Genomic DNA, 25,886 nt, shown 5'->3' with positions numbered 1-25,886 from the left:
TCTTTGCAGATTTGATTTTAATGTAAAAATTTTCTCTAAATTTTCTGATGTTAAAGCATCGTCAACAGTTTCAGCAAATCTTCCAATTTGCTTGATTTGAGTTCGATACATTAACGAAACTGATGATTTACTTTTTGACATATTTATTTTAACTTAAAGAATTAAATTACGTACAATATAGTTATGTACAGATGCCGTGCAAACTTCAAACATATATTTAAAAATGTATAATAGAAACCAGAGTTTAAGAATGAATTTTAGATGAAAATAATCTGAATACAAATAAAACTTCCTTGTAGTTTTTCATTTACAACATAACAATGCAAACTTCGATTTTTTGTAAACCAGGTAACTTTAATGAAATACTAGAATTAGATTTTCGGCTTTTAATATTAATATCTCGTCGGTGCCTCCAATATTTGTTGATAAGTTCAATAATTAATAATTATTAAATAGCTTACCTTGAATTGACTTTCATGATTCTTTCATCGATTTATAGTTACCTGGAAATACTTGAATTTGACACAATAAAAAGACTCAAAGAACTGAATAAGATTTAGAATTGTTTACATGAGTTTATTCTTTCTTAGCATCGATTACTAGTCGTTTGGTTTTATTTAATCTGTTGCCACAAACACACGGCAAAATTTTAAAAAATACATTACGAATTAAACATCTGGCGCGAGGGCAGTGCCATCTATAGAAAAAGATAAAATAAAGCATAAACATTTTTAAAACGGAGCGCATATAAAATACAAAGATCATGAATGCATGATTTATAAAAACTTAAAGTATTGTGTTGTAAATTTGTTGGTCAGAAGGTTCTCCATGCTTTATAGTCACTGAGAACTTATGGCAAAAATTAACAAAAATACTGGCCATTAAAAAATCTTTCAGCATGAAAAGAAAAACATCTTACGTCAAGGATTTGTTAGCAAAGGGAAAATAGTTTTATTAACATTTTATATAAAACTGCATCTCTTAAGCAGTTAGAGGAAATATTGTCAAAACTATGGTTGTTTCAATTGCTCCAGTGCAAAGTTTCTTCTCTTATCAGAAATTAAGCCGGTATTTTCTTCAAATTACGCATTAAAAATTATTCCAATAGTAACCAATAGAGGAAGCTCACACGTCGTATTGAGACGTTTTATGCAAATCAAGCAAACACAAACAGACAATGAGACACATCCCAATAACATGAAGGTGTGCACTTATTTTAAAGTAAAAGATTTTCATCATGGCCACTAGCACAAGGTAGCAAGAAAATGAGGCGTGTCACTACGCTTATTACAGCTGAGTGTAGCATGTCAGCATCGATGCCAACAACAGTCCATTTCACCAAAGTGGCTGGGGAGCCCCAGTACATACGAGTACTCCACAATCAAAAATTTGCCGACGTCATGTCTTGTGATCGTGATGGCCGCTTAAACTTACGACCTCGGCTTATGACTCGGTCTTCAGGGAAAGTTTTCAACACAACAGTCACTTCAAGATGGGACGGGGCATCATCTTGCATGAAGGTAATGACAGGTAACGCATGTCTTTCCTGTAATGCAAGCCCAACATGGTAAAGCAAAAGCATAACATACCATTCTGCAGTGATTTTACAGGTTTTCCGACCAGATACAGGTCACCGCTCTTCAAAAACGAAAGGGCCTAGAAGGAAAAACCCGGTGAAACCACATCAAACAGTTATATGAGAAGAAGGCAAGGGCTTGGTCATGTAGTTACAAGGGTTGTCGTATAGATGCAACTGTTTTTCGCATTGAACACCACCGTGAACTGAAATATGATATGTTTCGTCCACATAATATTTAGTAACAACTTTGTGTCATGTTCCATTTATACCAGCACCTATGTATCAAGGTTTTGTCTTTAATCTCTATCTAACAGTAACAACTGATGAAGTGCCTGTATTTTGTACGGATACAGATTCAGGATACCGTACAGAATACGTCGAATAGACAATCCCTGAATCCCTATTATACTTCCAATCTTACGAGCATTGCTAATTCCTGTTGATGTCTCGGCTACAATTCTTTCATGAACTTTGTACAACACGGATGCAGTTTACTCTCAAGGATGGCCTGCCACATCGTGAAAGATCCTCCAAACTCCTCGTTTCTTCAAAATGTTGTGCTAAATTCACTACCCCATTCAATGAAATTCGTTTCTTTTATTGCCTTCATTTTTTTTTCCGTACGAAACTTTCGCAATGCAATACTTGCGGATTCAAGTTTAACCACCAACACTCGATCTACTAATATTAGGATATTGCCGGCATCGAATGTCGAGTCCATTTCTAGCTAAGTGTTTTACTGCAAGCCTAATTCGCATAAAACATCTCAGTATGACATGTGATCTCTCTTTTTCATCCATCTGACATTTTCCCGTAAACCGAATTTTTTCCGAGCACTACTTTTTTTATTTTGGATTTCTGAAGTTTGCACAAATTCATGAATGTTTGTGTATGTGTGTGTGTGTGTGTCTGTGTACGCAAGAAAAAGATTAAATATATGGAATTAATATCAAGAAACAACTGTTAACTACCCGATAGGGAGACACATATTAGAAACAACTTGAAGTGAAAACTTGGAAAATCTCTGCATTAATTTGAATCTTTCTGTTAGATATTTTATTCTATTTTGACCTTAAATCTATATATTTTATCTTTTTCTTAATTAATTAATCCCACAGTATATTGCGCGTCATTAATAGTATTTATTAATAAAATATTCTCAGTGTTTGATCTAAAAATATATGTATATAATATGTATAAAGATCATCAATTTTTATATATATGCAGTAAATGATAAAATAAAGAAGCAAAGTCATTGTGTTTTAAAGAAATGAGCAAGCATGGAAGTAATGAACAGATGTCGACATTTCCGAAGCCAAAATGTTTCGCATGAAAGGTTAAAAAACTGGCGATAACTTCATATTGAAAATAAAATTGTTTTATTTTCAATATGTTATAAAATGTAATATTTTGATATAAAATCAAGAAAAAACTGCATGCGATTTTCATGCAAATGATTTTGAAGAGACAACAAGTCAGATGACATTTTTGATGCCAGCTACGTTCCAGGAAAGCCAGATTTCATGAGTTTGGTTAGAAAAGACATGATATCGATACTTTGATAACACTGTCTCATAATGACTGAAAATTAAGAAATAAATCTGAGCCCAGCATTAAAACACATGATCTTTCTTTACCTGTCTCTTAGAATGCTCCAAACTTCTCCACCTAGACATGCTTCCATTAACATGAAAACGTATTTTTCATCCCTGAATGTCTTGTACATTCTACAATTATAAAAAAAATAAAGAAATAAGATTTAATAATGATAATAAGATATTATTATGCAATACATATAACTACTAAAATATCTCAGCCGCCCAGTCGGTATAGTGGTCAGGGAAGCTGACTGCGATGCCGAAGGGCCTGGGTTCGAATCCCGGAGAAGGCATGGTTTAACTGTCCTTCCCTTCATAGAAAGGCGATGGTGGCCCACCTATTAGGTGCCTCCATAATAAAGAGACCACCACATGAGGCTTTGTATAGATTAATGGACGGGGTTACATTTGTAATTGTTCACAATCTGTCATTGGAAAAAAAAAACTATAATATCTCATAACTCTGAGTTTGTGTAATTAAAAAAAGGTATTCTTCTCAAGTAATTTAATTACACAAAATGAAAAATGTGTAAGAATCAGAAGTTTAAAAAGGAATTGCACTGAGTTTGGTATGCAGACTTATGTTTAGTTCCTGAAACAGTGTTAAATGAAGAATTACGTTATGTCAACAAGTTTTGCTAACTGGAATCTCAGAAATTAAAAGTATTGAACATAAATTCTTATGGAATTAGAAACACAATAATCTTGAGTTTGGCATTTAAGTCAAGAATTCAATCGCTTTCGAGGACAAAGTAGTACAGGTTCCTCTTCATCAAGACCAAAGATTTAAACCTATGCCAAAATTAAGGTTGTTCTGTTACTAATTTCATGTTTCACTTGGCGTGTTTCTCTTCTGCTTTCGTAAAATCTTATATTTAAAATTATGTATCAAAATGGCACGGCAAAACTAAATACTGTGATGAAAACAATATGGTACCACTACTTATTGAATAAAGAAAGGGTTTAATTATTCAAAGCATTATTCTGCTGGATCGCTTGTGCATTAGGTTTGCAACCAATATTTTACTTAAGTGATTATACTTTCTATTTTGCCAGGATACGAAATCCGCTAACTGAAATTAACAAAGCCTCTTCGATGTGTTTAGAAAAACTTCTAATCTGGGTTCATCGCTGAAAACCGATTTTAAGACCGAACAAGGTCTGCAGTTTTTAGTAACAGAACATTGTGGAACAAACATATTGGAGGCAGGAATACAGTAGTTTCTGAAAGGGAAAATGAGCATTAATACTCTAAAGTCGTCACAGCTCATTAATTATCGAAAGAGAGAAAAACTCACTCGGCGATTTCTAATCAGCTCTATCTTTTGAGACTGAGCACCTATAGTACACTGTTTGGGGTTACTTATTAATCACCAGCTCACTGATCACATTTTATGACTAATGTAACTGGACAAGCCAGTAGCTTTTAAAACATCTTATGTGCTCTTGGTCCTTATTCTGGTCTTCTACTCAACCAGAAACTCAGAATTTACCTTTCGGTTATAAGACCCATTTTGTGTGATGCCTGTCTGGCCGGATCGAAACCATGGACACTGATTTCAACCAGCTTCAGGTGGTACGAAATAAGGCACACAGAATTATGACCGGAGGAGTACACATTTTAAATAGAAACCTACTTTTTACATCGAGGTTTAAAATTTGAGCCCATAAAATTCTATATTTACCACTTTTCAGGTACTCTGAACTACGTTATTCTATTCAAGGACAAATTCTTCTGATCATTTATATCGCTTCTTTTACATGATCACAACTTCGGTTTTTAAACTATGCGGTCTTCTAATATTGTGTATTTTTCATTATACCTTTTCGCTGTACTTGTTTCGAATCCTACCTTTTGTGTTTCATACATAGAATATACTGCATTATATTCATTTAATTTCTCTAATGTCTAGTTTGAATCGAAGCTTTGGATTATTTATATTCTGTACACATGATTTCTCATTCTCACCAGGGGTGGCGTGATTTCGTGTTATGATCCAAATCTAACCCTGATTCAACGTCTAAGCTCTTCATCTTGTCGCTTTCCTGTGGTTTTGCCATGCTACACGGTAAAGGTCACTCCTTTTACATCTTTTCTGCTGATCTCTGTAAATGGGTAGTCTACGATTAATTACGATTGCTTTCGCGGTAAGGAACCCACAAGAGCGTTGTTTTAGTCGGCTTAAAACGGCTTAATTATAAGGCCAAATAAGCATTTCTCTTAATGTATCATGTATCATGTGAATCGCAGTTTGTAAAGGTGCACTGAGTTGGTCACAGCGTGAGTTGATTGTGACCTGCTTGCAGCATGAAGAAAAAGTTCACTTAAAGGTGATACTAACGTACTTAAACATATGCAGATCATGCCGAGCTCATACAGTCATTGTAACTCTTAGTGCCGAATTTCCAAAATATTCTTCATTAATATTCCCTAATTTAACACAACTTGCATTCCAATCCTAAATTATAATTTTCGTGTGCTTATTAATCGGAGACAACCCTAAATCAATTTTAGGTGCAATCACATTACCAATTTTGGATATTTATTGCCCTATTTCATTTAGGCGCAGTTGTTATGTAAATTCTTATGTATTTTTTTTTTTTTTTTTTGTTGTATATAATTATTGCATGTTATTTTACTGTGCATAATGTATTTTTAGTTGTTATATTATTTTACTGTGTTTATTGAATTTGTATTGAGCTTATTTAAAGTTTAATGTATAATATTTAATAATGTTAAACTTTACGGCAAAGCTCCCTTTAAGTTTGTCAGAATTGTGTTACAATTAAAAGGGCGCGGGTGTATTTCCTTAACCAATCTAAGTTACATTCACTATTTCAATTAAATAATTTAAATAAGGATATATTTCCTTAGCCAATCTAATAATTTACTTTATGGACAAACAAAATGATTTCATTAGAATTAGGTTAATTTACTCAACTACAATATTTCAATTCAACTAATTAAGTTATTTCAATCATTATTAACTATTTTAGTTGTTAGAATTACTATTAGAAATTACTATTATAATTTACTATTATAATTTTTTTTTTTTTTTTTTTTTTTTTTTTTTTTTTTTTACATCAGACCAACAAATAAAAGAAACAAATAAAAAACTTATCTGCGGAATCACAGGCTGCAAGTGAACAGGAGGAGGAGAAATGCCCTCATATTTAAAAAATTATCAAGATGCCAAGGAGGACGGCTGCCGAGCGTGGTAGAAAATGAGAAGAGTTCATAGGTAGATGAATTTACAATAGAGTCCAGAAGTTTCTAATTGATTTAGGATGCACTAAGGAGGTTCTCATTACTCTGATAGTTGATTTCCAATCCAATATTGAAGTTAGCCGTTGTTCCAGTTAAATGAAGCATTATGTAGTAGCGACCCCGGAGCTAGCAATGCCGGAGACTCTTGCAGGGCGGAAAATAATTCTTAAAGACGTGAAACATCGAGGCAGATGAAAACTCTATTCATGGAGGAGAGACTAAAATTTTCTTCTTAACGGCACCAGTACTAGGCATCACCCTTCGTTGCATTTTTCTATTCTAATTATCTTTTGAGTAACTTACATATTCAAGCACTAAACTGATTAGGCTATAATTTAGTCGAGGTCATGATGCATATAACTAAGTCCCTCGTTCAAAACTCAAGGGCAAGAAGCCCGTAGATCCAAAGGCGGAAAAATGCATTTTCCAAAATAAAATTCAGCTGCCAGCGAGTACAGCGTCCGATGGTAAGTCAAAAGTGCAAAAAAGTCCTTGTCCCTCAAAACACCCCGTTAAAAGGGAGGACGCCGGACTGCCTAGTTGGCAAAACCCACTCTTCGCCGAAAGTTAAAATAGTTGCAACAACAGCATACCCTCATGTTATCAAACTCGCCAAATCCATTACTTTGAAACCTCAACGGAAAATCTATGTTGCCAAACCCTCCCCAAACAAAAACCACCTGTGACAGGGGAAATTAGGAATTTCAACAACCCTGCAAGGGTCCCAACGAAAGAACGCTGAAAACTCGCAAAAAGTGACTTTTCAACCGGAAAGAAGGCATTTCATCCCCCTTTAACTAAATCACAAGCAAACGAGGAAAAAACTACTAATTAAAGCTCATAACTGAAATGCAATTAAAGTTAGAGAAACGAAAGTTATGCCAAATTAAAGAGCTAATTTTTCTGCAACTAATGATATTAAATACTAAGAAATCAAATTCATTTTTGACATGAAAAACTGAGTTTATTACGTAGAAAGAAATACTTATCCATTGTTTGCGTGTACAAGATTGAAGACGCAGTTCGCGTAAACTCGGAAAGCCAAAATATATTACACTAGAATTAATAGGCCCAAAAAGAATATAACCAAACTTGTGTAGCTCAAATTTTGAATAATTACAAATTAAAATTTTGATTTTTATGAATCACTTAATTAAATTAAATTCGCTACACAACACAGTTCAGAAAAGATTCCTGACCCCTATTCCCGATGGTTGAATAAATATTTACTTGCGCATATAAAATTTTTACATAGAAATAAGACTCAAGCCCTGAAACTCGTTAGATACGTCGTTGTCGCTAATGGAAAAGAAGATATGCTCGTATAAATATTAAAACGAGACTGTATTCATGGATAAGAAATAGCGTAGGCGAATCGATTAATTGTTGGATATTATTTTTAGAAAGTAACATTATCAAGGCCGGTGTGTTTTATTTTGTAATTCATTTAAGAACTTGATAACTTAGAGTAGCACTGTCCTCAAAATATATAAGAAAAGATTTATATTTTTAAAAACCTGTTTAGAATTCCAAACTTTGTAACATATTAAAAGTACATATACGTTGAAATGTATTTAATTTATTTCCTGTTTTATTTATGCAAAAAATTAGAAATAGGTTTGAAAACGAAAAGAAAAGAGATTTTGAGTTACAGTGTGTGTGGGTGCAGAAGAATTATCTGTTTTATTAAGTCTTCGTCACACCTTTTATTAAATTTACATTACTGTTTTTGTAAGGCACTTATTCTCTTAAATTAGTTTTGAAAAATTCCTTTAATAGCCTCAATTTAATTCCGTTTTATAATGTTGGTTTTTTTTAATACTCAATATAGCCCTCATTTAATGGATTTATATAGCTATTTTAATATTATTTTATTGCTGAGGTTTCTCCTTGCTCTGTCTCCCTTTGCAAAGGGAAGCAGCTATATAATATCCGTGGAAGTTTTTAAAGTTCTTCAGTTTTTTATGCCCAGGTTTTAAGAAGAAAATTTACGTTATTATCATTTAATAAAAAGATCTAAATTTGACTAAAAATTCTGAATTAAAATAACTCCTTGCAGTTTAACTGTTCAAAACTTAAACACTTAAACACAAATTATTACAGACTGAATTGAAATGATTATATTAATTTGCAATGATAAGGCAAATACAAAAGCACAAAAGTGCAAACAAACATCATAATGTGTACATAAAAGTGACCGAAGTCATTGTCTCTAAAGTTCTTTACCATACCAGTAAAGCATCGTTTCAGAGTCGCTTAGAAGTGACGCTCAGTGACGGGGGTGGTCTCTATTCACTGAATCTGCTGAATTACAGAGGGAGACGCTAAGGTTTGAAAAGATTCTAATGCAATGGAGGTGCTCTGTCAAGCAATCATGTCAAGCCAGAAGTCAGAACTGAGCAACAGCTTCCCGCCATAGACTGCTGAAGATTGCTAAGACATCTTCAGTTCTCCAACGCTTTAACTTTATCCTACCTTGAATTTGCAATTCATAACTTTTTGCCATTTTTTGTGATTCTATAAAATATGATCTTAACTACTGCAGATCGGCAATAAATCAAATTATACTAAAATGTCTTCCTTTTTTGAAGCTTGGTTTGATGTCGCTCAAAGGCAACACTATGGTAATTTTCAAGAACATTTTAATTTTAAAAAATTGACATATTAAAATCATTTCAGTTCTGGCGAAAAATTGCTTTGTAAATTTGAATCGTATTGCATGTTTATACAAAACTTAATGGATATTTGTTCATTAGAAATATTTTATTAACCTTTTTTTTGCCTATGTGCACCGTTAGGCTTGAATGTAAAAAAAGAAAAAGGATAGATAGAAATTAGATAGAGGTAAAGAAGCCGTAGCAGTAAACAAGTCAGTCTGGCCCATTATAATCATTTTGTACGAAATGGTTATTGAATTTATAAATTCATTACTGTACAACTGTTTATATCAGGGATTTGCAAACGTTTCCTTGCACTGACCATTTTAAAAGAATGGTTTTCTTTATTGACCCCCTTACATTTTTTTATAACGTATATTATAAACATAATCATAATACAAACAATTGCGCATAAAAAGCTTAGAAATAGCAATTAAATTAAGAATAGGAGCAAAAAAAAAATTGTTTTTTTTTTTTTTTTTTGCTCCTATTAGATTAAGTTTATTTTTTTAATGATTATTACTATTATTATTATTTAATTTTACAAATGTAAACAGGTTATCAGAAACAAAATCACTGATTCAAATTGTACAAAAGTTCGATTAAAATTCATGTGATGGCTACACATTATGTATTTTGATGCAATATTTTTAGTATTTGGCATAAAATTGTTTAACTTAATTTATAAGTCACCTCTTCAAAAATATTATTTCTATTCCAGTTTTGGTTTCTTCGTAATTTTTTTATTGTGTTTTCTTACGCTTTTTGTTTCACTTCCTTATATTGCTCTTATTGCATAAAAAATTATGCATTTCAAAAATATTGTTGAATTTAAAAATTACATTAAATAATTTTAGTGTACTTTTGCCTTATCTTTATTTTATATGATTTATTTCCTTACTATATGCTACAGCTTCATATAAATAAGCAATTAATTATCAATAGAGTTATCAATTAATAGAATTAATTGATAATAATTAATTATCAATTAATAGAAATTTTTTGTAATCAATGGGATCTTGATTATGCCTATCAATTGCCAGTGCATATTCGGCTACACCTCTTGATCCCCTTTAATATTTTATAGACTCCCAGGATGTCAATACCAATCCTGTTGGTAACCCCTGCTTTAAGTTAATTCCATGTGTATCTAATAATATTCAAAGTTATCAATGCATGTTTACTAAAAATGATGTTTTATTTAAGCTATGTGAATTTTTTATTAGAAGTTACAGTGTTTGGTAATCTTTGGTAGTATAAACTAGAATCAATCTTTTAACCACACTTAGAGCGAATTATCGCTTCGTGTAAAGTTAACAACAGAGTCTTGAGAAGGTTTTAAAACAAACCTTTTCATTAAATCACAATTTTGAATATAAAATATACGTCTCATGATTGACAATATCAGGCAACCACTTGTGCCGATGTAACTTAAAATAACAGTAAATTTCAAATTTAAAACTAAGTCTAGTAGACAAAGGCTAGACAAATTTATTTAACGCGAAGTTGGCTCAAATCGTCTTACTAGCGTAAAAATTTAAAACTACAGCAGCTTTAACTGAAGGCTGAGTAATTAATTAATTATCAGAGCTGGCTCACGTGGCCTCTTTAAGCAGAAACACGTTCTGTTTTACTCTCCAGACTCCTCGCCTTAAATACTGCCAAACTTGATTTGCATTCTGGTAGGTAAACGGAAAGAAGAAGTGGCAGTACAGGCTGAAATTGTAAATAATTGGTAAGGTAAAATAATAATAGCTCTACAATGATAACTCTCCTGAAATAGCAAAAGGTAGCATAGCAAGAAGGACATTAGAAGCTAAGAAGTATATAAAGCAGTTTTAATCTGAGTAGTTATTATTATTTATCAGTTCAGAGTTTAGACCCTTTTTCTATGTGTGACTCTTTTTCTACGTAGTTTTAATTTGAAAATAAAAACTGCTGAAAAAAATAATGCCACACTGCTAGCTCTGTAAATAGCATAAAGTTTTCCCAGAAGAAAATAGCTGAAAAAAATGTAAAAAAACTTTTTTTTTTTTTTTTTAATTTTAGTTCCTTCCAAACTTTGAAAATTTTACACAAAGGGAAAAATATTTATTCTAGTTTTCAAGTCTACAGTCTCTGCGACAAGATTAACTTTGTATTTGAAACGTACCTGCAAATGAAAGGGTGTTTACATGACATCATAATTGCTCGCTCGCTGAGAGCATGCTGTTGTTGTTGTGTCTCCACCACATGCACTTTCTTTAGAATTTTAAGAGCAAATGTTTTCTGTTTGTCGTAAATGTACTGTACCTGAAAGTGAGAAAGAAAATATCGTAATAATGTTCGTTAAGATTTCACAGAAGTTATTAAAAAAAGGGGGGAGCGGGAGAAAAAAGGAAAAAAGAAAAAAGTTAAAAAAGAAATAACAGTTACTTCTATTCCTCTCAAATTTTCTTGTGATTATTTCACGATGTTTTGTTAAAGTATTTAAAGTTTATATTTGAACGAGTCTTCGTCAGGAGCAGACGAGCTCCTTTGAAATTTTTGCATTTTGAAAATCAAGTATCAAGATATTAGTCAATATCATTACCATTTTAAACAAATTAGCATTGAAATATCAAGTTATTTATCTGTTTCTAATGATTTTGCAGTTATTTTAAATTATTTTCGAAGTAATATGTAATTTAATTTATAGATATAGGAATCTCCATGCGGCTGCCCGAGTGATTCTTTACCATCTCCGATTAATTTGTATCTCTTACCGCACTTTGCACTGCAAGAAATCCCATTAAAATTGAGACTGCTTCAGCTTCGCGATAGCAAGCTTTCCTAAGTCTACGAACTTTGCTTGGACATCGCAACGATTGTCGAGAGATTTTCAGCAAACCTTACTCGCAGATTCCATCCGAATGGTATAAAAAATTATACAAGAACTTTTGAAAAGGAAATGTACCGTATTAGTTTCGTATACAACCTTCCGTTATAATATATGCCGTTAAACAATATGCATAACTCCTATTTTTGTCTTGTTGCATCTATAAATAACATCTCCGGTAATCCGTAATCCTCGGTAATAACTATAGCTCTCCAAAAATGGTCGTAATTAAAGAATTTTTTGAGTCCACAAGTGGCCGAAAAATGGCTTATGGCATTTTCGAGCTTTCTTCCATGCAACTTAAATATAAGTGTTTGACTTCAAAATTTCACCATGAGGGCATCTCTTTCCTTTAGACAGATAACACTCATTTTTATGTCATTTTTGTGACAATTAATTGTAAGGGGAATTTATCATTTCTTATTTATTTAAAATTTAAATTGGAAGAGCTGTTTCTGACTATATAGGTTTGTAAAGCAAATAATAATTATATTAATAGCTTGGAATTAAAATAATAAGACTAAATATCTAAGGTACGATTCTATGTAAGTAAAAAAAGTACACGATAAAACATCCTGAAAATGAGGGGAAGAATTAGAAAGTATGATTTTAAATGGTTTCCTTTTAGAGATGTACAGTGTGTGTTCTACAAGTATTGAAACTTCGCGAAACAGGAAAAATTTTATTTTTAAAGCGTAGAAACATTTCCTTTGCATTGGGGAGAGAGGCCCTGAACTGAGGCTTATCATCATTTTTGAGCATAACGCTCAGGCCCGGTTGCCGACCAAGTCACAGATATCCCGAGTTATCCGCATCGGAACTTATTACTCATGGATAATTATGATTTGGTCTTGAGCTGTGTCAAGATTAATGCAGAACAGATGACTGATGTTCCATAAAAAATATGTTGGTATCTAGATATAGAAGTCTTCATCCCAAGTTATCATTATCGAAACCTATCACCCGTGGATAACTGTGTCTTGGCGATGAACTAATGGAAAACAGGTGAGTGATGTTTCCATAAAAAAGGATGCTGGTATCTAAATTTAGAAGTGCGTCAGCTTCATCCCGAATTATCCTCATCGGAACTTATCACCCATGGATAATTGTGTCTTGCTCATGAACTGTGTCAGGACTAAAGGAGATAATTGATTAAGAAAGTATACTAATACTGCACGAAATTTTGCAGAATGGCTATCATCCTAATTAAGATTAGATGGAAATATTTCCAGAAGTTTTTTGTTTCTGGTTAACCATAATATTTTGTATTCCAGTAATTAATGTTTAATAAAATTACGTTAGTGTATTCAGAAATAGCTTTGATGCGGAAACTCACTGGCCTCATAACGGGATTCTAAAGATTTAACACTATACGATCAAAGATACAAATTATCAAGGTATTTAGGTTATTAATTGCTACTTATTATTGACCACTTATATTGTATTATAGGTAAGAACACAACGCAAAAGAGTTTTCTTTTATGTTATTTCATGACCATATTTTATTCATCACTTATATTTTTTAACGAAACTAATTTATTATTAGTTAAAACGACTCAACTCGACCAGCTTTTTGCATAACATCATTGGTTAATCTTCCTATAAAGTCATGAAATGATAAAACATGCTTTGAGTTGTAACTCATAGCCTGTTAAAGTGTATCAGTTTTAAATTTTATGTATGTTTTCCGCGTCGAATTTTATGCTACTAGAAACATAAAAGATAAATAAAACTTTGCAGACAAAAACGACAAGTATACATAAAGCTACACATTTAACAATGGATTAAACTGGGATCGAATCTCTGGAAATGTGTTTGCTTCGTGTTTTTCCTAATTTTCACCTTGTATAACATAAATACGAATCAGTTCCCCTAAGGCATGCTTTTGCTTAGGCAGATAGTTCTCTTATGTTTTGTCATACTGAATTAAACACGCAAGCATAATGGAAGGATTACCACTTTCTTTACAGAAAATAAGAGAACATATTGTTGAGAAATGTGAAAATTTAGCATTAAAGATAAATATGCAAGCAGAATTTAGAGGAGAAAAAGAGAGAATAATAAATCAGATTTTCAAGAGCTGTTGGTAAACTAAGAACTAATGTATCAGGAGAGTACTTTTTCCCAAGGTAGAAATGAAATAAGTAATAGTTATTTCAGTCTCACAGCTAAAATGAAGATGTGATATATTAAAGATCTTTCCGATTTTCAATTTCCAACCGGTTATTAACAGCTAGATTACGGAGGAAGATTAAATATTAGCTCTTAATCCAATGCTCCTAGTACTTCATTATAAATATCTAGTTTTAAAACCACTATTTTAATACTTCTGAACACTAAGGAAAGATTAGATGTTTTGAGAACAATTCACAAATATGATTTAGTTCAATTATATTAAAATTCGGAAATTAAGATTATTTTTAACGGTACTAATTACCGTTGTTATGCTAAAAGAAGATTCAAACTCAATAATATAAAAGCATGCAAAATATTTTCTTGATAAAAAAAATATTTATTATGCTATTCTTTCTTCTACAGCACATGAACTACAATAGAGTCAGATAAAATCATTGATGATTTTGCTTCGCTAAAAGAAAGAAAAATTAAATTACAAAAAAGCTTGAAAACGGTGCAATGTATTTTATATTAATTTTATTATTACTAATTACGTATATTATTTCAATACTATTTGCTCATTATAGGTGTATTAATGTTTTCTTTTAAAAATTATAAATTTCTAATCGTGTTACTTTTTTGAAGATATAAAGCTATGATTAAAAATATTATAAAATTACAGTATCATGATTTAAAACAATTACCGCTGTTGAATATAAAATTGCAAAATATAATTAATTTTATTCTACCTAGAGACCCGAATTTACGTCTTCCCTTTAAGTTAAAAAGATATTATTACAAACGGAAAACCCAGCCACGGTAAGATAGCTTCCCGCAAAGGGGGTTTAGGTTTGCCAGAAAATGGCAAGGGAAGATGGGAAGGATTGCCATATTTGGCGCGAATCACCCATTTGGCGACATGTGGTGACAAAACTGGTGATATGCCATAGACAGATGGAGAACCTTCTGGAATAAATTCTTACCGGTTTGGCCCAGAATGTTCTCGAACGCAAATCAAAAGCTATATAAACCTTGCTGTGGTACGCGGAGAGTCAGTCAATCAGTGCTTACTCTAGCGAGTTGATCGTCAGTCTAATGTGTCTCGTCAGTCTTTCAGTCGATCCAGTGTCTCGTAGTTTATCGATTTTTATCGTCACTCTAGTGTCGAGTTGGTACGTCGAGAGTATGCGTCGTTGAGGCTATCGTCGAGTGCATCGTCAGTTGTAGCGTGGAGAGTCTCGAGAGTACGTTGAGCTCCGAGAACAACCGAACCGTGTCGAGAGCTGTACGCTGGTACTTTGCCGTGAAGCTGTCCTCACCGTTATAGCCTCATATCCTGAAGCCTGTGTTGCTGATTGTTTCAGCGTGTTTGTCGTAGTTTTTCGACTACTGTAAACGTGTTTTTGGGAGCTGTCCCGAGTAATACCGGCTAATAAATTGTCTCCATTCTTCATCGAATACTGTCGTTAATCTCTCCAAATCCAAGAACCCGTACATAAGAATAATGTAACAATATCTAAGCACGGCTCTAGGTGCTAGATGCATTGAATTGAAGGAGTTTCCGAGTAAGAAATTTTATCTACAGTCGAATTCGAGATTTTCGAAATATTGGCCGGTAACCTAGCCATTACACCACAGTAACATGGAAAGTACATAGGAACAACAACAACAAATTTTTATAACCGCTCCTGCTACTGAAAGCAACTGCGGTGTTTTTTAATAATTGCTGCCAGCAAAAAAAAAAAAAAAAAAAAACGTGGGTTTGAATCCACGCTTCTACACACTCCGTTATCTCACTCCTTATTAGGCAGAAGGAGACAGGTGCTAAGTACCAAGGTTGGCAAAAGTCAATAAACTAAAACGAGACAGAACACGTCAGTTGAGAAAAAGGGGGCCTCAAAGAAAAGCCAAACGGCTAAAAGAGGAAGGGGGCTTTCGGCTAAAAAAAGGGAAGAAGCAAAGAGCTAAAAACTGGTCTAAGGAGAGGAGAGCCTTCACGGCTAAAAATGAGGTGGAACTGGTGAAATGAAGCAAAGCCTATCGACGAAACGGGGCTGAGAATGAAGGCATAACGGCGAAAGGTAAAGAGAAAGCTTTACAAACTTAAAAGCATAAAACAGGGAATCATGACGGCTAAAACAGGCAGTGAGGTTATAAAGCTAGTGAAATAAAAAAAGGGGGACATTTTTTTTTACATTCCGTAATTCCCGCCTAAAGGCAACTGGAAGCTTTTTTATTTAAATTTATTAATAAAATTCATAGCAACAGGGAAAATCTGATGTAAAACTGAAGAAGACTTACCAGCTGAACTCTCCCAAATCCACCAACTCCAAGAGTTGCTAAGACATCGAGATCGTCCAGTTGTATATGCTTGTATTCTTCGTCCAGACATACAGGTGATGAAGACAGATTGGATATCCTAGTATACAACAATTATACTGTTTTAAATAATAACTCTTTATAATAGTGACTGAATCAAAATTATTTACATGAATAGTAATAGTGAAAGCGCGAAGCAGTTTCCATTAATATAAGAAATATTACAAGTGAAGTAAATATTACAAGTATTTTTGTGAGAGAAAGTGATTTGGTATACTACAAAAATAGTATACGAGAAATTTAATCCAATTAGATTGTTTCAGTAGGTAAACATTTATCTTATACTTGGTTAAAATAAAATCTAATCAGACATTTGATATAAAAAATGTATGTCTTTGAGGTTTCCCTTCTTATTTTGTAGTTTGAAATTACGACGTGAAATAATTTTCGATCTGAAATATACTATGCGCGGATGAATGGGAAAACGGTTGAATGGGAAGGGCAGATGCGTATTTTTCATTTTTAATGAGAAGACCCAAACAGCAATTAGATAGGAAAAAGGGAAAATAGCAGAAAACAAGTGCTTGAACATTTCTCATTGATAAATGATACTTTACAGGGGCAGAAAAGTTGATAGAACTTCAAACAATAAGTATTGTGCTATCTTGTAATTAACATAACATAATTAAATTTGTTATCATAACTAAATTAAAATATTAAATTTATTATTGATCTAATTAATATTTTTTAATATTTCTGTAAGGAAAATAAAGGCATTTTCATAAAATAAAAACCTAATTTCTAGATTTTGCTGAAAAGAAAATGATTATTATGAGACGTTACCCAAATTCAGTTTTACATCAACTCAAATCTGATCAAAACGATTATGAAGGCATTTGCATTTCGAGAGACGGATGTAATTTAAAATTGACTATATCCTCTCTGGAAATCCAATCCTCGTCTTTGGCATAGCCCGTGCATATATAGATCAGTTCAAACAAGAGCTACATGGAAAGAATGCTTTTAATTCACACAGTCTGCAGTTGAGTGCTCTGCCAAAACTGAAATATAAAAGTAAAGATGCCTTATAACATATTTCGAGCGGAGTGTAGTTGATTATGAAGGTAGTATGCAACAAAACTGATGTTTCGAGTTACAGCAAAATGATTTTTTGGGGAATGAGAGCACCTATGAACGCTATCGTCTCCTTTATTGATTCAGTCAATTTGATTTTCTAAATATAACAATCTGTCAACGTGAGAAGATAAAAGGCTTCTATACTATAAAACTGAATTTTTAAATAAATGTCACATAAAACCTTTCTATTACAACAGAGATTCTTACACTGTGCTGAAGGGACAAAGAATAATTTTGAAAATTAAGCATTTTTATGTAGATTCGATGCTTCACGTCAGTATGAGAAAGAGTTCGGAAGTTTGAAACTTCTGGTACTTTAAAGGAAGAAGGGAGGAGTTTATAAGTCCCCTGTTTCTAAGTACGCTAAATATCTAATGACAGTTACCCCTTTAACGCAGGGATTTTATTAACTTCTTTTTATTAAGATGGTGGAATTGGTTACTTCAATAATTTTTTCTGTCATTTCTTTTTTTAAATGCATACACAAATAAGTGATGCAATGAAGAAAAAAAGGGATAAATTATTCATATTCATATACTGCGTACGCACTCCATCTACACAATGCCCCAAAGAGGGTACTGTTTGTTTACTTTTCCCTACTCTGGTGCCAGTGCAAGGAATAGCATAAAAATAACAGCTTGCAAATTGAGATTTGGCGCCATATTTCTGAGCTACAGATAGGTTTCATGTTCACCTTGAGTTAAAAAATTTTAATTTGTGTGCGTAGCTTATTCTTTGTCTTGTATGTATTAAAATTGTTTCTTCTTTCTTGTGTTTCTGAACGAGAACCTGCCAAACATGCTTCCAAAAAAAAAAAAAAAAAAAAAAAAAAACAGAAATTTAGCAAGGAAAGTGATAGAATGTTCAGAGAACAAATGACAACGGACTTTGGATACAAAAAACAAAGAAAGTTTAGTGTTTTCGTGTTGCTTGTGCTCCTTAAAATTAGTATCTCGCACGTTTAATGGCACGCTATTTCGAAACGAATCATAGAAGTGTTTGCCTCATGCAAAATGGAGCACAAATCATTGCACAAAAAATAAAGCAATACGCAAAACAAATAAGTTATTTTGCATCTTCTTTTAAACCAAAGAATAATATTATTGAAGCGAGTTTCCATATGTCTTACTATATAGTATAGCATGGGAAATCCCTTTCTGATGGTGAGTTTCTGAAGACGGCTTTCCTAGTCACATCCGACAAATTATTTGCAGAGTTTACCCAACAGACAACAAATAATCAGTATAATTAAAAAACTGCCTGCCAGCAGAAATATTGTGAAGGATAGAATAGTAAAAATGAGTGAAGATGTTTCAAAGCAAATGACATCGGATTTAGATAACGTCGAGATGTTTTCAGTATGCTATGCACCGGAGAAAGCACCGGTATGATTTTACGTACAAGGTTAGCTGTTTTCGCTCGATTTGCTTGAGGAAATGTAACGACAGAGAGAAATTAGTTACATTGCTGAGATTACCTACCATGACCACCAGTAAAGATATAAATAATGAAATAAAGCAGAACTTGCAGTAAAAATGATAATACATTGTAATACATTTGGGTAACACTCAGACCCTCCTGGCCACGAAGTGGTCTCATGGTAAAAAAAAAAAAAAAATAGTAACCCCAAAAGGACGTCAGATACAAAATAAATAATACATAATACAAAACATAAATAAGATACACATAATACTCAAATATAAAATAAAAATGAGGAAAAACATGTAGCAAACACTCACGAACATACAAACAAAAATGAACACAAAGAAACAGCATCAGATCAGAATTCCTATTACACCTCGATTTGCATTAATAAATTTGAAGAAATCTTGTGAAAAAGATATAAAAGCCTTGATATCAAAATTATTATTATATATAGCATTGTCAATTTTGTAAAGCTTCTCTGATTGGCAAAAATAGGACAGTCCTCCGCATGTTTCGCGTCTCCAATGGCATTAAAAGAACTACAAAGTTCATTACTTCGTAAGTTGAATCTCATAAAGTAATAGGGAATCTTCCGTGGCCAGTAAGAATTTGGTTTAAATCAGTATTGTTAAAAATAGCCATTTGTTAGAAATTCTGATAATTTTCATGTATCCTTTATTTTTTGGTGAACTTTCCTACAGGATTTTCCATTTGTCAATGTAAAATGTTTTCATGTGTGTGATGGCTGTCTGTTTAGATCCTTTCGTTTCCAATATTATCCACATGAGATTTGATTCAATACAGTTTCACATCTAAGTACCCGTTCGAAGTTTGTAAACAGTTTTTGCTTTTCATGATGATAGGATTGGCGTTGTTTGGGTGGGAGAGAGATTGAAGCAGCGACAAACAATCTGTATAAATATTTATCACATTTCGAAAGACAACGCATCTCTTAATCCAAATTAAGGCTTGATAAATCCAAATTAAGGTAGTAAAATGGTATCTGACTTGAAGAAAATTGTGTGTGTAGCAACTGATGGTGCTCCAAATATGGTAGGAATAGATAACGGGTTTGTAAAATTTCTGGTTGAAGAAGTTCAGTATCCCATTGTGCAATTTCATTGCAGTCTGCATGAACGAGGACTATGTGCAAAAGCGAAGTAATAGCTAAATTTGCCAACTTCATATCAGCATGTGCTCTAAATAATCGCCATTTCTCAAAGTTGTTATAGAAAGCAGGATCTTAATATGCGTATTTCTTATGTAAAATAACGGTCGTTGGCTAAATCGTCAACAAGTTCTTCACAGATTTCTCGAGCTTTTGGATGAAATTCGATTTTTGTGTAACAGAAGAGGAGTAAGTATTTCCAGAACTCGCAGATCCTATTTGGCTGTGTGATTTAATGTTTTTCAAAGACTGTACGCTATTATATAATGATGTTAATAAGCAATTGTAAGGAAAAGGAGAAACTGCAAATAGATTGTTTGAGATAATAAGATCCTTAGGGCGCAAACTTGATATATTATTTAAAGATATTCAAACAACATTCATTTAAACATTAAGAAATTCACTTAAAACACTTGAACATTAAGAAATTGACTTAAAAGACACTTAGAACCGACGTCAAGTTTTGCCGATAAAATATCTTCGGAAGACAGAAAATATGTTTAAGAGCTATTTGGATATTATAGAAAATTCAAAGGAAATAGTATCAGCACGATTTTCTTAATTTCGGAATATGGGGGAGAAAACATTGCAGTGTATTTCGAAACCTCCCTTTGCTAAAATGGATATAATCATAAAGTGATAATTTTTGAGCGGTTACATATTGACAGTTTGGAAACGGAATTGAAAGAATTTCATAAACTGAAATTGTTTATGAAATATTATTGAAATTGTTATTGTAAAATGTGGGTAAATAAATTTGTCAAACTTGGCGAAGGATTAGAGGAAGGAGAGGGTGCGAATTCCAAATATTGCATCCAAAAATCAGAAAACGTAATCCTTGAACAATGGAAAAATCTCCCATAAAAATTTTGGCCATGAAAACAATTTGCAATGCTTACAATTTTTGGGTCCTCGTAGGTGTTCTGAACTGAGCAGGTGTTCTGAACAATGAACTCTATAAAATCGACTATAAGATACCCTCTTGGTTCAGGTTTAAGTGAATCTTATGTATTATTAAGCACAAGTCAAGACCCAAATACAAATGACATGGCTCAAAAATGTTCAGCAGCAGGTGTCAAACTAAATGGAATTAAATGCGTATAGATTTTGAATATAATATCGTAGTATTTGTTTATACTATTAAATGAATGTATTTTGAAAAGTAAAAGTGAAGCGTTTTAAACAGAACACTGCATTTTAAAGTGAAGAAATAAAGACAATTATAATGTATTTTGAATTGTATTGATGCTTCTAATTCTCCATACTATAAAAAAAAATTTTAAAATATCTAACATTAAAAATTTAAAAACATCTAACATTAATTACCTTTATTTTATTTTTTCACTTACAATAAAGGGTGTCCGCTTTCGGATACTTTACATTATCTTACTATTAAACTGAAATATTTTTTAAATACTGTTTTTTGATTCAACTTACATTTGATGGAAGTTAATAACTAAACAGCAGATATACTTACAAAATATAATTCGATAGTCTGAAATCCAAACAGGGGTTTAAAAATGAATTTTAAAAATAAATATAACGAGTAGCACAATAGACGCCTGAAAATAATAAAACGTAATTTAATTGGCACATTAATTGAAAAAGATTCGCCATTGCTTATATAGACCATGGCAAAGCACTCGAAGGCATCTGCCTATGAACAGAGACGCCTTAATTAATGACTTTTTAATCGAAATTGGTTCACATTTACGTTGAAAAAAAGAAAACCACGAAATTTCTTATGCAGTCAGTTAATTCACTGGAATTTGTATCCGGATTAAACTATCAGTGTTCAACGAACCTAGCACTCGGCCGCTGACTGGTTAGTTTTCTATTAGGAAAGTGTGATAATTAAATTCTTAATGGAATGCATTTATCGAACTCCTCATATTAACATATATATAAACTTTCTTCTGCGATTTTAGATTTAATTAATTGAATTCGCCGTTATATCAGATAAAACTCCGAGATTGCTTAGCCAATCTTTATTTTCCACCTGCTCATAAAATTCTCTCCCGTATAAATTAAGTTCTTATATTTCTGGTATAAAAGCAACGCTACAGATGGCTCCAGCATCTTGTATGTACTCAATCTTTCTATAAAGGACATGAAATGAGTATCTTAATCTTCCAAAAATTTATTTAAATAACTTCTGTTGCAGCGCACCTGATTTTATTATTGTAAAATTAATAATTTTTCCTGAAACCAAAATTACATTTTGAAAGCCGATAATTTTTTAGTATAGAATTTGCTTAGGTACTTATAATGGTACGCAATAAGGTTGGAATACATGGAATCAATTCTGTCTGCAGCAGACAATAAAACTAAAACCCTCGCGCTCACTGCTCCTTCGTCGTCTGTAGTAATCGGAATTAATTTTTACACTGCTCCTTTTGTATCAATTAAAATATTTTTTAATGCAGAAAATATATCATCTTTCTGGTCGCTCTTTTAATAGAAGAATTCTAAAAAATGTTTCTTTTATAGAAATTTAACAAACAGCATTTTCACGTATACTGCTAATTGTACTTTGTTTATTTGTAATGAAATGTAAATATTAGGCATTTTGGAAGCAGAAAAGATGAAAAATGAGCAATGCTCTCGCCGTGACTCCAACCACGGACCTCTCGAATACGCGTCGAGCGTGCTGACCACTACACCACGAAGGCACACCAAGAAGGTGGGAGAAATACCTTATATACTCCCCTTTTAAAGGGCGACTGGGGATTAGGGGACCCAATCGCCAATTCCTAGGGATGGAGAATCATCATCCACCACCCTTTTTAGTTCAGGCGCCATTGTAGAGACATTAGATATTTTGGAAGCAGAAAAGATGAAAAATGAGCAACGCCATCGCCAGGATTCAAACCACGGACCTCTAGAATAGGCGTCGAGCGTGCTGACCACTACACTATAAAGGCATGCTAAGAAGGCGGGAGAAATATCTTATAAATACATCTTTTAAATTATCTGTTAATTCTGTTTCTAACTGAATTACAGATGCTTCATTTCTACTTTTATATTTTTTGCAGATAATTATAACAATTTTAGAGCTTATTCTTAAATCCGTTAGAATTTAATATAGCTTCCTTTACTATCTCCCGAGCTGTAAATTGTTTTTTCTTCTTAGCTGAGGAATCTGCTATTTTAACCGATAGAATAATCGCTGACTTTAATCATTCCAGAGGTTTAGTGAAAGCGTTTTGTTGGATGATCACTGCAGATTTTAAATACGAAACCTGCTTTCCTAGTATTTAAGAATTGACAGGACAATCAATATTAAAAATGGAACAGATATTTTTAAAATTACTTTGAATTTTGCTTTCCTTTGGAATCAATAGAAATATTGCACAATAAATATACACGTTTGTCTTTATAGTCAATAAGCAGCACTCTTCTTCCTATTCATTGTTACAATAATATGTTCTTCTCCTTTCCTGTACCCCCCCATAATGATTAATAAAAATATTAGATAGGAAAGTTTTCTATTAATATTAGGTACATAATTATTTATTAAAAAATGACTAGTTTTGTAACTTTTTAAATAAAATTAATCACTTATTGATAAGAAATGCAAGGTTACAGTAGCAATTAAAAGATATGGCAATTTTATAGAGAAAGCTAATAATCATATAAAACATTAAGGCCTGTCTTACAATAACAAATCAGATTTATTATATTCAAAGCATAAAAATAAATGACAGAAAATCTCAGAACAACAATAATTATGTGCCTGTACCAACCAAAACTGATCACCAATTAACGAAATATTTGAAAAACAGTGAGGAGTGGCATTTGTATTAACTGAACTCGTGAGTTCTGATAATAGTGAGGGAATATCTGAAATGCCTTGAGATAGTCACGCTGCAGTCTCATGATGTACTGTATTCAAATTATTTCTTACCTCCGCAGTCTAGCTTCATCTCCATAATCTTTAGTCTGAAGTTCTTGCAAATCACCAATGAGTTGATTAAATGATCTAAAAACATATAAATAGAAATTCAGTATCATCAATATTTCAGTTTTTTTTAATTCTATAAATGCATACCGCTGCGTAACAGTAAAAGTTTTAGGAATACGTTAATTTGTTTTTATTCAGAGATCACTTTTTGGTACATCATTTGAAAAAACTTAAAGGATTTTATGATTTCTTAAAAAAAATTCGCCTTTTACACATCCTTCTGTCACTTAAAAAATATTGAAAATAATAAAAGGGAAAAGGAAAATGCAGTTATGTCGTTTCAGCTATGACTGCTTACTGTATTTAGCGTAGTTCCTAATTTCAACTCTCCAAGCCTTGGCATACTAAAATTTTGTTTTTGGAATTTGGAATAATTTTGTATTTGGAGCTTTTGACTAATTTCGGAGCGACACCTGTATGTACGCATGCATCTCGCATAACCCAGAAAAGATTATTCGTAGAATGCTGAAATTTTGCTTACAGAACTACTATAACATCTTGTTGGGCACCTCTCTTTATTATTGCAATCGGCAGTGCCAAAAGGGCACTTTGCTCGAAGAATATTTTTCGCATATCTCAAAAAGGTTAGCTGTAGAATGCTGAAATTTTGTATACGGGATTGCTATAATATCTAATTATGAATCTACATTTTGGGGTACTGATCGACCTTCGCAAAACGGCACTTTACTCTTGGCTTTCTGAATTTTATTTAGCATTGTCTAAAGCTTTATTGTAATACATCGTCACCTATAACCGAATATTTTTGTTCGATTGTTTCTATATTATTATACTAAATGTTTTTCGTATCGTTTCTTTTCGCCAAGGCAAAAATAACAAAATTTCTTCACAATAATAATTGAATGAGTCTTGATCTAACTTTTACCGTCTATATCTAGTAATTTCTTTAGGTTGATGTTTAATTAATTCATAATCATTGTCAATATTTAAAATTTTTCGTTTTTAATAAATAGAAGCAAGATCTCCTAAAGGTATATTTTTGAGCGTTGGTGGTCCGTTGGCGTATTTTATTATTTATTACGGCGTTATCCATGAATATTTCAGTGAATCAGAATTCAGTTGTCATAGTTTACCTGGTGACTTGACATAAAATCGCGTTCATTTATTGGACTTGTGTTAATATGAATCGTTTTTCAACTACGTTTTGACGGCGGCAACGATAAAACGGAATATTCTGCTTCTTGTGCCAGCGTTAAATTACTGTTCAAAAATACGCCAGTAATTTTTCTTCCCTGCTCTAATATTGTTATCACTATTCACATCAGATTCTATATCACGTAAAAGTTTAGATAGACTTGCATTCACGTTTCCTAAGTAGTTCATTATGTGCAATGCTACACTCTAGTCTTCCCAAAAAAACTGTATGTCTATGTTAGCCTCAAATAAATGTAATATGGTTTTCTTATAACAATTAATATTTACTTCTTAACTGCTAGGTTTAAAAAATATTTGTGCTCTTTTTAATGAACTCCTCAAAGCTAAAATATACTGTTCTTCTGTTATTATTAATTTAATTAAAATAGCTTAAAAAGTCCATTAAAATATAACCTTTAATTGCAAATTTCAAACGGAATTTTTGCAGTTTCACCAGTATTTTCATCATTATTTAATGACCTAAATTTATTGTCCTTTTCACAAAAGGCTGCGGAAAATTAATTTTTTTTGTACCTGTGTAACATGTACGAGTATGTCTATGATGTTGAATTGGCATAAAAACATCATTTTCATCGACATTCATTCATTATAAATTTATCTATAAGTCGAATGCTTTCTTTTATACT

The 25,886-nt window shown here is 32.4% G+C and overlaps 1 protein-coding gene across 5 annotated transcripts in view; it reads right to left on the bottom strand.

Annotated features, from left to right (window-relative positions):
- The window catches only part of LOC118201394 (cGMP-dependent protein kinase, isozyme 1-like), a 259,174-nt gene that overhangs the window by 108,430 nt on the left and 124,858 nt on the right, over positions 1-25,886 (bottom strand). For all 5 annotated transcript variants that reach the window (XM_085821964.1, XM_085821965.1, XM_085821966.1 and 2 more), the window contains 4 exons: positions 24,031-24,105; positions 16,376-16,493; positions 11,255-11,394; positions 3,217-3,306 (listed from right to left, as the gene is read on the bottom strand). In XM_085821964.1, the coding sequence (XP_085678090.1) occupies positions 3,217-3,306; positions 11,255-11,394; positions 16,376-16,493; positions 24,031-24,105 (423 nt within the window). The remainder of the gene's footprint in view (positions 1-3,216; positions 3,307-11,254; positions 11,395-16,375; positions 16,494-24,030; positions 24,106-25,886) is intronic.

This window comes from Stegodyphus dumicola, chromosome 8, assembly GCF_044657685.1.
Source record: "Stegodyphus dumicola isolate Sdum_Otavi_A_Nest chromosome 8, ASM4465768v1".
Classification (NCBI taxonomy): Eukaryota; Metazoa; Arthropoda; class Arachnida; order Araneae; family Eresidae; genus Stegodyphus; species Stegodyphus dumicola.
The sequence above is the reverse complement of the archived record's forward strand: the minus strand, read 5'-3'. Positions and strand labels throughout refer to the sequence as shown.